The sequence below is a fragment of the Muscardinus avellanarius genome (assembly GCF_963383645.1).
Source record: "Muscardinus avellanarius genome assembly, chromosome: 16".
NCBI lineage: Eukaryota > Metazoa > Chordata > Mammalia > Rodentia > Gliridae > Muscardinus > Muscardinus avellanarius.
Genome location: NC_137802.1, coordinates 59,431,305 through 59,447,514, shown reverse-complemented (window position 1 = coordinate 59,447,514; position 16,210 = coordinate 59,431,305). Strand labels below are relative to the sequence as shown.

General features: G+C 39.1%; 1 protein-coding gene across 2 annotated transcripts in view; it reads left to right on the top strand.

Annotated features, from left to right (window-relative positions):
* The window catches only part of SMURF2 (SMAD specific E3 ubiquitin protein ligase 2), a gene marked incomplete at both ends in the record, with an annotated part of 115,309 nt that overhangs the window by 71,151 nt on the left and 27,948 nt on the right, over positions 1-16,210 (top strand). Inside the window, 3 exons of one of the 2 annotated variants that reach the window (XM_080712843.1) lie at positions 3,000-3,202; positions 6,739-6,823; positions 11,958-12,116. In XM_080712843.1, coding sequence (XP_080568969.1) covers positions 3,000-3,202; positions 6,739-6,823; positions 11,958-12,116 — 447 coding nt within the window. Of the gene's footprint in view, positions 1-2,999; positions 3,203-6,720; positions 6,824-11,957; positions 12,117-16,210 lie in introns of both variants that reach the window. The other variant, XM_080712842.1, reaches the window with a different exon arrangement.

The following is a 16,210-nucleotide window of genomic DNA, read 5'->3' as shown; positions in this document are numbered from 1 at the left end:
GCAAGGTAATTTTTGGAAACTATGAACAGGAGGTGTTTTTGAAATAACTGAAAAGTCAGATATGGTGATGCATGCCTGTAATCCCAGTTCTTGGGAGGCTGAGGTAGAAAGATTATAGGTTCGAAGCCAGCTTCAATAATTTTGTGAGATCCTTTTTCCAAATAAAAAATAAATTAGGGCCGGTGGTGTAGTTCAGAAGTAGAATGCCCTTGGGTTCAAACCCCAGCACCACCACCACGGAAAAAAAAAAAAAAAAAAAAAAGGTAACTGAAAATGAATAGGAGTCAGGGGTGGTGGTGCATGCTTATAATTGCCGTACTTGGGAGGCTGAGATAGGAGGATCAACTATCACAGCCAGCCTCAGCAACTTGTGAGGCCTTGTGCAACTTAGAACTATTTGAAATAAAGAATACAAAATAGGGCTGGGGTATAGCTCAGAGGTAGAATGCTCTTGGTTCATTCTCTAGTACTGCAAAAACAAAGCAAAACAAATGAAAATGAGTAAGATCGTAGTTTAGTTTCCCTTCCCACCCTTTTTTTTTTTGTGTGTGTGTGTGTGGTACTGGGGTTCCTGGAAACCCTTCTCCGGTCTACACTCCCAGACCTATTTTATACTTTTTTTTATTTGGAAACAGGGTCTCTTAAGCCAGCGCAGCTGGCTTCAAACCTGCATGATCCTCTTGTCTCTGCCTCCCAAGCGCGGGGATTACAGGCGTGCGCCACCACGCCCGGCTCCTTCCCACCTTTTTAAAATTAAGAACAAAGGCTGGGCATGGTGGCACATGCTTGTAATCCCAGTACTTGGGAGGCTGAGACAGGAGAATTGTAGGTTTGTAGCCAGCCTCAGCAACTTAGGCTGTCTGCAGCCTAGTGAGACCCTGTTTAAAAATAGAAAGAAATAAAATATGGCTGAGAGTATAGTTCAGAGGTAGAATGCCCCTGGTTTTCACCCCCAGTACCCCCCATCACATACACACAAAAAAAATAATGTTTATTTGCCATTTCCATTCAATGTTTTGTTTACCTTATTTACCTTATTTTCCCCCCTCCTGAGCAGGACTGCCACCAGGATTAGATTATGAAATGCTTCTCATTAGCTATATTTACTTTTATTTATTGAGGATTAATTGTGTAACTCATTGGAATCATAATTTTGTTACCTTATTATTCGCAGGTAAAAGCTTAGTTCATGTTCCCTATTTTTAAAAAATGCTGTGTTTAGAGCAGCATTTCTAGTGTAAACTGCCAAGGATTTTATTGAAGTTGAAGAATCTGTTTTTATTTTATATCTGAATGTATACATGTATTTATTTTTAAATGAAGCTCATTTCCTTCTAACTGATAAATTGACTTTAATTCCACATGTATAAAATGTCAATTGTTATAAATGTTAGTTTAAAAATGAATTTTTTATTGTGCTATTGGGGGTGGAACCTCTGAGCTACATCCCAGCCCTTTTTTTTTTGGTGGTACTGGGGATGTAACCTAGGGGCCCTCTACCTCTGGGCTATACTCCCAGACCTATTTTATATTTTATTTGGAAACAGGGTCTCTTAAGCCAGCTGAGGCTGGCTTCGAACCTGCATGATCCTCCTGTCTCAGCCTCCCAAGCGGGAGGGATTACAAGCATGGGCCACCAGGGCAGGCCATCCCAGCCTTTTTATTTTCATTTTGAAACAGTGTCTCACTAAATTACTATACTCTGGTCTCTAAAAATGATTTCTTGATCATCCTCCTCCTCTTCCTCCTCCATCATTTTTGAAGAACTACGGAATTGAATCCAGGGGCATCTACCTCTAAGCTATACCCCCAGCCATATTTTTTATTCTTTATTTTGAAATAGGGTCTCACTAAGTTGCAAAGGACCTCATAAAGTAGCTGAGCCTGGCTGCAAACTTGTGATTCTTCTGTCTCAGTTCCCAAGTACTGGGGATTACAAGTGTGTGCCCCCACACCTGTCTCTTGATTATTCTTTTGTTTTGAAGTTTCACACACACAAAAAATAAAGACCAATAATAGATTGAAAATCCTTAAAGAAGCTGGGCTTGGTGGCTTCCACCCCCCCCCCCCAAAGTCCTTAAAGAGATTAACTTCTTTTTACTTTTTTTAACTTTTTTTTTTTTTACTTTTTTGGTGGTACTGGGGTTCCTGGAAACCCTTCTACCTCCGGACTACACTCCCAGACCTATTTTATGCTTTTTTAAAATTTGGAAATAGGGTCTTTTAAGCCAGCATGGCTGGCTTCGAACCTGCGCGATCCTCCTGTGTCTGCCTCACAAGCATGGAAATTACAAGCGTGCGCCACCACGCCCAGCCAAGATAAACTAACTTTTACCCTTTATTTAATAAATATTTATGGAGCTACTTGTATATATATGTCAAGAACTAGGTGATGTGAATATTTATAGTGGGGTTGTAAAAACTGGGGACTTCATGTACTGTCAGTTGACTAGGTGAATGCTTTAGGTTAGAAGATTGGAAGGACCTCTCAGGGAGGCATTGTTCAAGTATAAACTATGATTTGAATGACAAAATAGAGCCAAGTCTAGGAAGAAAGGAGAAAAAAGAGTGTTCCAGGTGGAAGGAAAAGGCACTGCTTTCAGGGACTCACGGTAAAGTGACTTCGGGAAGTTTAAGGAGTAGGAAGAACATCAGGGTGGAAGGAGGAATGCTGGGGAATCGGGTCTGAGAGGCGAGTTGTAAAAGTCAAGTTGCGTTTTGTAAGCCAGTATTCACATCTACAAATATATATAAGTATTATATAAAATATGCCTTATATCAGTATCATCATTTAAATACATAATTGACTTGCCTAACCACTTGAATTTCTTTGGTGTGTAGAACCTTCAGGCTTGTTTTTACCAGAGTGCTTGAAATCATTTTATTTGTATTAGTCATTTCCTATCCCTATATAAGTAATCTGTTATTATAGTATGTACATTGTCTAGAGAATTCTAATTTTGATACTTAAATTGATAACTTTTTGTGTTACTTTTCAGACCAGCATCTGAATATTCTAGTCCTGGGAGACCTCTTAGCTGCTTTGTTGATGAAAATACTCCAATTAGTGGAACAAATGGTGCAACATGTGGACAGTCTTCAGATCCCAGACTGGCAGAGAGGAGAGTCAGGTCACAAAGACATAGAAACTACATGAGCAGGACACATTTACATACTCCTCCAGACCTGCCGGAAGGCTATGGTATGACAATCAGTGAAGGAAAAATAAAGGGGGCTCGTGAATTTTAGTTTGCTAAGAAAGTCAGAAACTTGTAGCTGGGCGTGTTGGTACATGGTTGTAATCCCAGCATTTGGGAGGCTGAGACAGGGGGATCGCAGTTTGCGGACAGTCTCAGCTACTACTTGGTGAGAGGCCCTTTGCAATTCGGTGAGACCCTGTTTCAAAATAAAGAATAAAAAATAGGGCTGGGGGTGCAGCTCGGAGGTAGAATGCCCTGGGGTTCCATCCCCAGTACCGCAAAGTCAGAAACTTGACTTTAAAAAAGTTATTAATCTGGCGGGGCGTGGTGGCGCATGCTTGTAATCCCCGCACTTGGGAGGCAGAGACAGGAGGATCACGCAGGTTTGAAGCCAGCTGTTCTGGCTTATGAGACCCTGTTTCAAAAAAAAAAAAAAAAAAAGGTCTGGGAGTGTAGCCCGGAGGTAGAAGGGCTTCCAGGAACCCAGCACCACACATACACAAAAAGTTATTAATTTGTACTTAGAGATTTATTTATTTATTTATTTATTTTGGTACAGGGGATTGAACCCAAGGGCATTTGACTTCTGAGCTATACCTCCAGCTCTATTTTTATTTATTTCTTGGTACTGGGGATTGAACCCAGGGGTATTCTACCTCTGTGTTATTCCCCTAGCCCTATTTTGTTTTTATTTTGAAACAGAATCTTGCTAGGTTGATGATAGTCTCACTTTTTTTTTTTTTTTTTTTTGTGGTACTGGGGGTAGAACTCAGGCTTTCTCCTCCGGGCTATACTCCCAGACCTATTTTATATTCTATTTGGAAACAGGGTCTTACTAAGTTGCTGAGAGCCTCACTAAGTAGCTGAGACTGGCTTCGAACCTGTGCGATCCTCCTGTCTCAGCCTCCCAAGTTTTGGAATTACAAGTGTGCGCCACCACGCTTGGCTAGTCTCACTATTTGCTGAGGTTGTTTTCTAACCTGGGGTCCTCCTGTCTCAGCCTCCCAAGTACTAGGATTACAGGCATGTATCACCATGTCCAGCTTGGGCTAGTTTTTTTTTTTTTGGTGGTCCTGGGGTTCCTGGAAACCCTTCTACCTCTGGACTACACTCCCAGGCCTATTTTTATATTTTTATTTGGAAACAGGGTCTCTTAAGCCAGCGAGGCTGTCTTTGAACCTGCGCAATCCTCCTGTCTTTGCCTCCCAAGCGTGGGGATTACAAGCCTGCGCCACCACGCCCAGCAGGCTTCTTTTTCTTTTCTTCTTTTTGGTGGTACTGGGGTTCCTGGAAGCCCTTCTATCTCCGGGCTACACTCCCAGACCTATTTTTATATTTTTATTTGGAAACAGGCTTCAAACCTGCGCGATCCTCCTGTGTTTGCCTCCCAAGCGTGGGGATTACAAGTGTGTGCCACCACACCCTGCCAGGCTAGTCTTTTAATCTCAACTTTTGCTCTCTTTTTATACTGAAATGTGATGAATTACAGAGGTATCTTGAGAAACATGAAAGAAGTGAGACTACTTTGCAAATAGGCACTGTATAAAGATAATGTGCTATTATTACTTATAAAGGTAATATCAAGTCAGACTTGCAGTATGATTTTCTAGACAAACATATTTAGAAATAATTCCAAAGGCATATTTCTTAGGGCATTTATTTATTATACTTGTATTAGGTTTAACTTTGGATTATCTGAGTCATTGAATTATAAATGATTTAGTCATTTTGGTATTTGTATAATATGATTGCAGTCTTAAAGAATTGTAGAATTTGATGTGGATAATGACATGAATCTTCTAGTTGAATCCAGAACTTTCTAAATTAATCACAACTTGTAAACACTAGCATTCTGAACTTGACTATAATACCTTGCTAGAGCTTTGCTACCTAAATCTTTGCCCTCTTGGACTATTTTGGTCTGATGGTGACACCTAATGACCAACATTAGGAATTGCCTAATCTGAGTTTTATTTTTACACTAGAATATTTTTAAAACTTGTCTGCAAACACATGATTTAAATTTATTTTTAACCACATTTAGCTCTTTAATTTGAAAAAATTTGTCTATCAACTGTGGTATGCCTCACAGGTTACTTTATTTTTATGTTTTTATGTGCTTTTATTGGTGCATTATAGTCTCACATAATAATGTAAATCACGATGACGGTAACATCCATGCACATGCACATGGTGGCCCTCTGTCTCACCTCCTCATTTCTTCTCTTCCAAATACATTGGCATATTCACATGCACACAGATAGTCGATGGTAGTATTTCCATTAATGAGCTTCAGTCTTCCCCCTCCCTGTCTCCGCCAAGGTTTCTTCTCCATTATCTGGAGTTCCTCTTGTATCCCAATTACTCCCTAGCTTGCGTAGATTAGAGAAAACATACGACCCTTCACTTTCTGTGATTGGTTAATCTCACTTAACATAATGTTCTCTAGGTTCTTCCATTTTTTTGCAAATGTTGTAATTTTGTTCTTTATTGCTGAGTAGAATTCCATTGTGTGTATTTCCCATAGTTTTGTAATTCAGTCATCTGTTGATGGGCACCTGGGTCGATTCCATAATTTGGCTATTCATAGCTGCACAATTAAGAATAGCCAAATTATGGAATCAGTCCAGGTGCCCATCAACAGATAGTTTCAACCTCTTTGGAAAGATAACAGAGTTAACTTACTTTAGAATGTGGGGGAACATACAAGCCTTCAATGAAATCTAGCTGTTATGATCAATGTTCAGGTGGTGGAATAAAGTGTCTCCTATTTTTTTCTTCTTCTTCTTTTTCTTTTCAGTACTGGGGATTGAACCTAGGGGCATTCTATCTCTGAGCTACACTCCCAGCCCAACTTTTTATTCTTTATTTTGAAGCAGGGTTACACTAAGTTGGGAGAGCCTCACTAAGTAGCTGGGGCTGCCTAGGAACCTGCAGTCCTCATGTCTCAGCCTCTACTTACTTATGACTGTACAATGTGTTGCTTGTATCCCATCTTTTTCATATTTGTTTGAGCCCAAATGAAGTCTTAAGAGTATATCCCTGTTAGGAAAAAAAGACTACATACATTTTGGTATAAAATTGGTAGAATAAAAAAAGCATTATCATCCTCAAAACCCTTCAAACATTTCTGAAAACCCCCTCTGAATTTCTCCCAAGTGTGCTTGCCTCTTCCCCTGGGCTTTTCTTTGTTCCTCCAGGACTCCACACCTAAGATGGATAAAAGGTTATTTTTTTACTTTTTGTCTTGTTTAGTTATTGGTTTTGTGACAGCCTTATTTTCTGTTTTCCATTGCAATGTGTTTATTATTTTTACCACATTATAAATTGAATTGGCTTTCAGACAGTTGGCCTATAGTCCTCATTACCATTTATAAAAATTGTTTCTGGGGGGTCTGAACAAATAATGTGTGCAACTGTTTTTCATAAAACAGAAATATACTGGTAACTTGGAGATTTATTATATCATCCTAGTGTATGAAACTGATTAATTTGGACATTCTGAATATATTATTATTAATTTTTCTTTATTTTACAGAACAGAGGACCACACAGCAGGGTCAGGTATATTTCTTACATACTCAGACTGGAGTGAGCACATGGCATGACCCAAGAGTGCCTAGGTCAGTATCTGCTGTGAGTACCCTACCAGGATTAGCTGCTTTACCTGGGGATTCTTCAGTTTTCAAAAGTACTTCATTCTACGAATAGTTTACATAAAATTCGGACTCTTTCGCATATTCAATTCAGTTTCACATTTGCTATACAGTTCTACCTACTTCTCTGTAATTCCCTGCCAGTCCCCCTGACCTAGTGTTAGCTCTATTCCTGATCCTCCTTAAAGAAAGTAGGGGCAGCCAGCTGGTCGCGCACGCTTGTAATCCCCGTGCTTGGGAGTCGGAGACAGGAGGATCGCGCTGGTTCGAAGCCAGCCTGGCTGGCTTAAGAGACCTTGTTTCCAAATAAAAACATAAAATAGGGAGTGTAGCCCGGAGGTAGAAGGGTTTCCAGAAACCCTAGTACCACCAAAAAAAAAAAAAAAAAAAAAAAAGAAAGAAAGTAGGGGCAAAAAACATGGATTTTTTTAGGAATTTGAAAATTAACCTGGGGAAAAACATATAAAACATATCCTTTAAAAAAGGGTAGGAAATTGATATTCTTATTTCCAGTTAGGCTTTTTACAAAAAGTTTTTTTTTTTAATTAACTCTATATAAATGATTCAGTGATCTTTTATTTTTCTTTCTTTCTCTCCTTTTGGATGTAAGGTACTGAGGACTGAGCCCAGGAGCATTCTACCACTGAGCTAGAGTCCCAGCCCCTTTTATTTTTTATTTTTGCAGTACTGGGGATGGGACTCAGGGGTGTTCTACCTTTGAGCTACATCCCCCAGCCCAATTTTTTATTCTTTATTTTGAAATAGTCTCACTGAGTTTAAAGGGCCTCACTAAGTAGCTGAGGCTATAGCAAACCTCAATATTTATAATATTGTATAAACAAACATTTAAAAATATTTAAATTGGGCACAGTGACTCATGCCTATAATCCCAGTACTTGGAAGGCTGAGAAAGGAAGATCACAGATAAGATAGTACAAGGTAATTTAGTGAAACACTGTTTCAAAATAAGATTGGGGAGCCCCTGGTGGCACACACTTGTAATCTCAGCATTTGGGAGGCTGAGACAGAAGGATCCAGGTTCAGGGCCAGTCTCAGCTACTTACAGTGAGGCCCTCCGCAACTTAGTGAGACTCTGTTTGAAAATAAAGGATAAAAAATAGGGTGGGGTTTGTAGCTCAGAGGTAGAATGCCCCTGAGTTCCAGCCCCAGTACCAAAAAACAAAAAACAAAAACACTTGGGATATAGCTCAAAGATAAAGCTGCTGACCATTGTACCAGTGTTCAATCCCTAGTACCACCAAACAAACAAAAAAGCAACTTAAAGATATTTAGTATATTTAGATTTATCTGAAAAGTCCAGTTTCATCATGATTTACATTTCTACTTAAAAAAATGACTAAGAGCTGGGCATTAGGTGGGTGTGGTGGCACATGCTTGTAATCCCAGTACTCGTGAGGCTGATAAGGAGGATCACAGGTTCTCGGCCAGTCTCAGCTATTTAGTGAGCAACTTAGACCCTGTTTCAAAATAAAGAATTAAAATAGGGCTGGGAGTGTAGCTCAGAAGTAGAATTTACCTGTAATCCCAGTACTTGGGAGTCTGAGTCAGGAGGATCACAGGTTGGAGGACAGCCTCAGCAAGTAGTAAGACTCTTATCAATCTAGTGAGAACCTTTTTCCAAATAAGAAATACGGAATGGGGGTGAGCTCGAAGGCAGAATGCCTCTTGTTTCAATCCCCAGTACCACATAACAAAAACGATGGTTAAGGTCTAGGTATTTATTCTGTTACATACTGAATATAGTCTTGAAATTCACATTTGTTTTAATTTTTGTGTGTATGTGTATAACTAGGGATTGAACTACCTCCAAGCTACACCCCCAGCCCTATTTTTTATTTATTTTGAAACAGGGTCTCACTGAATTGCAGTGAGGGCCTCACTAAGTAGCTGAGGCTGTCTTTTAACCGTGATCCTCCTGTCTCAGCCTCCCAAATACTGTCTGTGAACCACGTTCCTCTGGTCTCAGTCTCCCAAATGCTGGGATTACAAGTGTGCGCCACCACGCCTAGCTAATTGCACTTTTTTTTTTTTAATATCACACATCATAGCTGTTCTCTCTTTTTGGTCTCAGATTGTACTTGCGGATACAATTTTGCAGTTTTTTGTTTCTACCGATTGTCACAGCGTTGATCTTAGATTGTGAGTTCATTATTTCTCTAAGTTAGTTAGGGTTCTCTGGACTTAAAATGGGATACTTAGGAAGTTTTCCTGGAATCACTTTATCTCCTTTAAGTTCTTAGCATAGGGAAGAAATTCTACATTTCTTTCACAACCTTGCTGTTGGCCTGTCCCTTCCCCTTTCCCTATCTGCCATTCAGGTACCACCAGCTCAAGCTCAGTTTTTTTGGCTTGTTATTTTATTTTATTTATTTATTTTTTGCAGTTCTGGGAATGGAACCCAAGGGCATTCTACTTATGAGCTACGCCCCTGGGCCTATTTTTTACTCTTCATTTTGAACAAGGTCTCACTGAGTTACAAAGGACCTCATTAAGTAGGTGAGGCTATCTGCCAACTGAGATCCTCCTGTCTTAGTCTCCTAAATGCTGGAATTACAAAAGTGCACCACCACTCCCAGCTGTTTTTTTTTTTTTTTTTTTTTTTTTAAAGAGAATTCTTGGAGCTTTCCCCTGCTTCTTTTTGTAACTAGTTGTGTCTTCAAATAGCATGTTTCCATCCTGGTGTGGTGGTGCACCCCTGTAATTCTAATACTTGTGAGTCTGAGACAGGAGGATCACAGGTTTGAGGACAGCCTCAGCAAGTAGTGAGACTCTCATTAACCTAGCAAGACCATTTTAAGAATAAAAATAAAATAGGGTTGGGGATGTACCTTGGAGGTAGAATGCCCATGGGGTCAATCTTTAGTACCATAAGAAAACAAAGAGTATATTTCCCCCAAGCCTTAGTTCTGTAGCAGGAAAGTCTCTTTAAGCACCCATAGTCAGAAATCAAAATTATTGTTTTAACAAATCTATGAGGGTCCATATGTGCGATATCGCATTTATTTATTTATTTATTTATTTATTTTTTGTGGTACTGGGGTTCGTGGAAGCCCTTCTACCTCCGGGCTACACTCCCAGACCTATTTTACATTTTTATTTGGAAACAGGGTCTCCTAAGCCAGCGCGTGCGGCTGGCTTCGAACCTGTGCGATCCTCCTGTCTCTGCCTCCCAAGCATGGGGATTACAAGCGTGCGCCACCACGCCCCGCAACAATATCGCATTTTTAAGAGACCTTTGTTTGTGGTGCTGAGGATTGAATCTAGGGGCATTCTACACTAAATTGCTGAAGCTCTAAATAAGTTGCTGGCTTTGAACCTGAGATCTTCCTGTCTTCGTCTCTCAAGTACCGGTGTTAGAGGTGTTGAACACCACACCTAGTTTAGAAGAGGTTATTTGAGGGAAAACATCTGTTTGGTTTAACTTTTTTTTTGTACTGGGGATTGAACCTAGGGCATTCTATCTCTGAGATATATCAAAGCCCTTTTTATTTTTTCTTTTGCAACAGGGGCTTGTTAAATTTCTGAGAGTCTGGCTAAGTTGCTGAGGCTGACCTTGAATCTATGATCCTCCTATTTCTGTCTCCCAAGTACTGGGATTACAGAGTGTAATCCCAGCTGTGATTTAACTTTTAAGATATGATTTTAATGAAATTTGTTACAGTCTTGATTTATCTTAAATGTGTGGCTTTTATCTTTTTTCTCTTTTGAACAAAAGACTACAAAAGGTAACAGATTTATTATTTTTTGGCACTGAGGTTTGAATCCAGGGGCATTGTACCTATGAGCTTTATTGTCTAGATGCTTGACTTTGCGTGGTCATTTTTGGATAGCATCATTTTTCTCACTATTTACAGGTGGTTCCAGTCATCTAAAGTGTTCATTTAGTACTTGTAATGACATGAACATGAATATTGTTACACCTAATCTCTTTGGGTCACTGAAGGCAGTGATTTTATTATCCCAGTGGGTTATGATAGCAACCTGAACACTTTAGAATCTTCCATCTGGAAGATTTTGTTCTAATAATATAGAGGATAACAATTTGCAGCCCTATTGTTGGTTTACAAATAACCAAAGGGCTGGGTGTGGTGACACATGCCTGTAACCCCAGTGCTTGGAAGGCTAAGACAGGAGGATTGCAGGTTTGTGGCCAGTCTCAGCTACTTAGAAAAGCTCTCAGCAACTTAGTGAGACCCTGTTTCCAAATAAAAAATATAAAAGGCTGGGGATGTAGCTCATAGGTAGAATGCTCATGGGCTTCCCCAGTACCAAAACAACAAAACAAATGACCCCCAAACAAAAAATAAACCCTCATCTCTTACTTATCTCATCATCGTTCAAAAACTAGCTTGAAGTGGTAGCGCACACTTGTAATCCCAGTCACTTGGGTGGCTGAGACAGAAGGATCACAGGTTCAAGTCAGCCTCAACAATTTAGCAAGGCCTTTGGTAACTAGTGAGACCCTAATTCAAAATAAAAATGAAAAAGGCCTGAGATATTATAACTCAGAGGTAGAATGTCCCTGGGTTTTGACCCAGAACATAAAAAAAAAGAAAGAAAAAAAAAGCTATTATTCTTTTCAGAATCATAACTTAGAAAACATTTCCAGTTTTGCTTTGTTGGAGAGCTTAAAATTACTCATGGAATGGGCATTTATTTACACAGATCTTATGATTTAGTAAAGAAATAATTGAAGGGAAATTTTAGAAAATATTTAACTTTTATCACTGATACTTGTAACATAATATTTTCTGTCAAACAAATATTAAAGTGTAGTTTACATTGGCAAATTTTGTGATTGCTTTTATATTAATTTAAAATCTGTATTATATTAAAGTGTAGGAACAGATTTACTAAAAATGTAGGCTATGTGATAAGTTCTTCAGAGCCATTTATGGATTGGGTCTTGAATATGCAAGTTTGTTAAACCATTGGGAATTAAAGATTCCAGCTGAACATCTCAAGTTTCTGAAACAATACATTTTCTCAGACTTCATGGAATTGTTTTGTGTCATTTACACTTGGTTGGCTCAGCAGGCCCAGCAATGAGGTATTTTTTATTTTATATTTGTTTTTGCAGGGATCTTAGCAACATCAATTGTGAAGAGCTTGGTCCTTTGCCTCCTGGATGGGAGATTCGTAATACTGCAACAGGCAGAGTTTATTTCGTTGACCATAACAACAGAACAACACAATTTACAGATCCTCGGCTGTCTGCTAACTTACATTTAGTTTTAAAGTAAGTTTTTGAAATCATACATGTTAAAATGCCAGTCAGAACAAGAGGAAATTGATTGGTATTTTTTTTTTTTTAAATAAGAAATGTGAAGGAACATCTCTCTTCAACTCATAATTTACTTTTATTAATCAAATTTTATTTAAGAGTGTGACAAATTTTACTCGGACATAGGAGAATTTTAGCTCCACTATGCTTAAATAGGAACCAGTCCTGAAATGTTAGGAAAAAGGTATGTATTAAAAGTACATGTTAGCCGTTTGTAATCCCAGCACTTGGGAGGCTGAGACCAGAGGATCACGGTTTGTGGACATCCTTAGCTAATAGGGAGGCCCTTTACAACTCAGTGAGACCCTGTTTCAAAATAAAGAATAAAAAATAAGGCAGGGGTTGTAGCTCGGAGGTCGAATGCCCCTGGGTTCCATCCCCAGACCCTCAAAAAAAAAAAAAAAGTATATATATATTTTTAGAGGTCCTTTTGCTTCACAGAAGTTGAGGCTAAACAGGTTAATTTTGTGTTGCTCTTGCAACAGAAGTAATATTAACTGTACATACTTCAGTAGCACTTATTGTGGGCAAAGTGTTATTCTTTGTACTTTACTTAGCAGTTTCTTCCTGAGAAAACTCTGGGTGGGTTGCCAGGAGGTAAGTGACTGGGCCTATGTCAGTTCTAGACACCCTAGCTTCAGTCTGCTGAAGCTGTAGTGAAAAGGAAAGTTGATTACTGAGCAAAGTAGCAAAGTGTCTTTTTTCAATACTGGCAAAATCACTTTTTATTTTTTGTCCTGTGGTACTGGGGTTTAACCCAGGGCCTCACATATACTATGTAAGCCCTCTGCCACTAAGACTCCCTCAGTTCCTGCAAAAACATTTTGACAGTATAGCAACAAGGTTCTTGGCCTTGGAATCTGGAAAAAAAGTTTTTTTGTGACCCCAGAATAACTCACTCTAGATCTCTTAAATGCTACCTGCTCTGCCTTCCTCATTCATTAGCATATATAATAAGTATGTTGAGTGTATAAACTGGTAATGTTGGCACATTACTAGAATACTTGAGAGGCTGAGGCAGAAACATCTATCCCAAGTTTAGAAAAGGGCTAGTGATGTAGCTGGGTGGTAGAACTTTTGTATAGCATGTGCAGGGCTCTGAATTCCATCCCCAGTTGGGCTTCCCCAAAAGTTAAAACTACGTAATTCAAAACAACTTTGGAAAATATCCTTATTGCATTCACCTTTTTGGAGCTAAGTTAAATAAAGTATAAAACTTAATGAGAACTGTCCATTATTCAGGATAACAGAAGAAAACATTTAAAATGCTTATTTTTGTTTTTTTTTTCTTTGAAATATGTACAAGTATCCTGGCAGTCTCATTATATCAGTAGTTCTTACTTTATTGTGAATAGAACACTCTAAAACCTTCATTACAAATAAAATTTACAAGTATTTTGAAAGGTTTACAATTTGTAAGCACTTGGAGAATTACAGAGAAGTTTGAGCTGGTTTTGTGCACTAGGATCCATGGCCTAGAAGCAAAAAATATATAGTTCACAGTCTGCCCTCTGAGTGACACTGCTCTGGGCACATGTCCAGTGGTGGGATTGCAACATCAGAGGATATTTTAATCTTTAACTTTAATATGCAAAAGCAACTTTTCTAGAGTAGCTGTACCAATTTAGTCTTTTACTAAAGAAGTAAGTTCCAGTTGCTCCAGAACCTTGCCAGTACTTGGTATTGTTGAATTTTAAAATTATTTGCCAATCTGATGATGTTTTTGGTGGTATCTCCTTGTGACTTTAACTAATTATTAGCCTGGTTGAGTGCCTTTCATAGTTTTATTGACCATTTGGATTTCCTTTTTCTTTATGGTTCTCTTCACATCTTTTGACCATTGTCTGTTGAGATTGAACAGTTTTTCATTAGCCATTGACCAGTTGTATCAAGTCTTATATGAATTGTTTATATCTTTTGTTCACTTTTCTAATATGCTTTTTATATTTAGAAATTTGAGCTGGGCGTGGTGGCACATGCTTGTAATCCTCGTGCTTGGGAGGTGGAGACAGGAGGATCTCGCAGGTTCGAAGCCGGTCTTGCTGGCTTAAGAGACCCTGTTTCCAAATAAAAATATAAAATAGGTCTGGGAGTGTAGCCTGGAGGTAGAAGGGTTTCCAGGAACCACAGTACCACCAAAAATAAATAAATAAATAAATAAATAAATAAATAAATAAATAAATAAATAAATAGAAAGCCGGGCGTGTTGTCGCACTCTTGTAATCCCCGCGCTTGGGAGGCTGAGACAGGAGGATCACACAGGTTCGAAGCCAGCCTCAGCTACTTAGTGAGGTTTTCAGCAACTTAGTGAGACCCTGTTTCCAAATAAAATGTAAAATAGGTCTGGGAGTATAGCCTGTAGGTAGAAAGCTTCTGGGTTCCACCCCCAGTACCACCAAAAATTAAAAAATAAAAATAAAAATTTGAAGCTGGGTATGGTGGCACATGCTTGTACATCCCAGCATTTAGGTGGCTGAGACAAGAGGATCCAGATTCAAGGTCAGCCTCAGCTACTTAGTGAGGTTCTTTGCAACTCAGTGAGACCCAGTTTCAAAATAAAGAATAAAAAATAGAAGTAGGGCTGGGGGGTGTATCTTGGAGGTAGAATGCCCCTGGATTCCATCTCTACTACTGCCAAAAAAAAAAAAAAAAAAGATTGTGGGTGTAGTGTGGAGATGGAATGCTCCTGGGTTCAACCCAGTTCCTAAATAAATAAATAAATAAATAAATAAATAAAATTTGAACTATAGGTGAATTTTCTTTTTATGGTACTTGGGGTTGAACCCAGGGGCTTTTCTACCTCTGGGGTATATTCCCAGCCCTATTTTATATTTTATTTGGAAACAGGGTCTAAGTTGCTGAGAGTCTCACTAAGTAGCTGAGGCTGGCTTCGAACCTGTGCGATCCTCCTGTCTCAGCCTCCTAAGTTCTGGAATTATAAGCATGTGCCACCATGCCCAGTCTTATAGGTGAATTTTTTTTGGGGGGGTACTAGGGATGGAACCCAGAGGCTTTCTACCTTTGGGCTACACATCCAGACCTGTTTTGTATTTTATTTGAAAACAGGGTCTCACTGAGTTGGTGTGAGCCTCACTAAGTAGCTGAGGCCTGCTTCGAACCTGTGCGATCCTCGTCTCAGCCTTTCAAGTACTGGGATTATAAGTGTGGGCCACCACGCCTGGTGTAGGCGAATTTTTAATATTTAGAATCCACCAAGTCTTAATTTTTGTGTAGGATTTAAGCAACATATAGGGGCAGCTAACTGGGATTTGGAGATATAACAAATAAATAAAGCCTTCTTGTTTTACTTTTATATCATAATTATTTGTTATCTTCTTGTCCCTTTACACCAAAATTTGAATTGCTTAAGAAGAGGGCCCATATTCTATGTGTTTGCCCTTCTTTTAGTATGTTACATACCCAAGTACTTGGTAAAAGGTATCAGTGAAGAACCGGAATATCTCTTTTGGAAGCCTAGAAAAACTCCAAGAGATAGTTGTACTTTACAGCCTGCCTTCTGGATCATGTCCTTGGGGAATAGGAGTTTGAAGTTTGGCTTGATGTTGCCAGTAGAACATTTCAGTAGATTAGTAGTTATAAGTTTCTCTCTTTTGACTGAGTAGTTAGTTGTATTGAATAATTGAATGAAAGTTAATATTCTGAAGGAGGGACTACAGGTGCAATGGTTAGACATGTTGGCTGCATTAGCCGGGCGTGGTGGCGCAGGCTTGTAATCCCCGCGCTTGGAAGGCTGAGACAGGAGGATCGCGCAGGTTCAAAGCCAGACTCAGCTGGCTTAAGAGACCCTGTTTCCAAATAAAATATCAAATAGGTCTGGGAGTGTAGCCCGGAGGGTTCCATCCTCCGGGTACCACCCCCCCAAAAAAAAAAAAATTTGTTGGCTGCATTTTCTGTCTCTCGGAGTAAATGAGAGTATATAATTTTAAGAAGAGTTGACTGCTTTTGTTATGATTATTTTCTATTTTCTTTATTAGCCTGTATTCATATGATCAACATTTGCTTTTACCTTCATGTTTTACAGACATTCC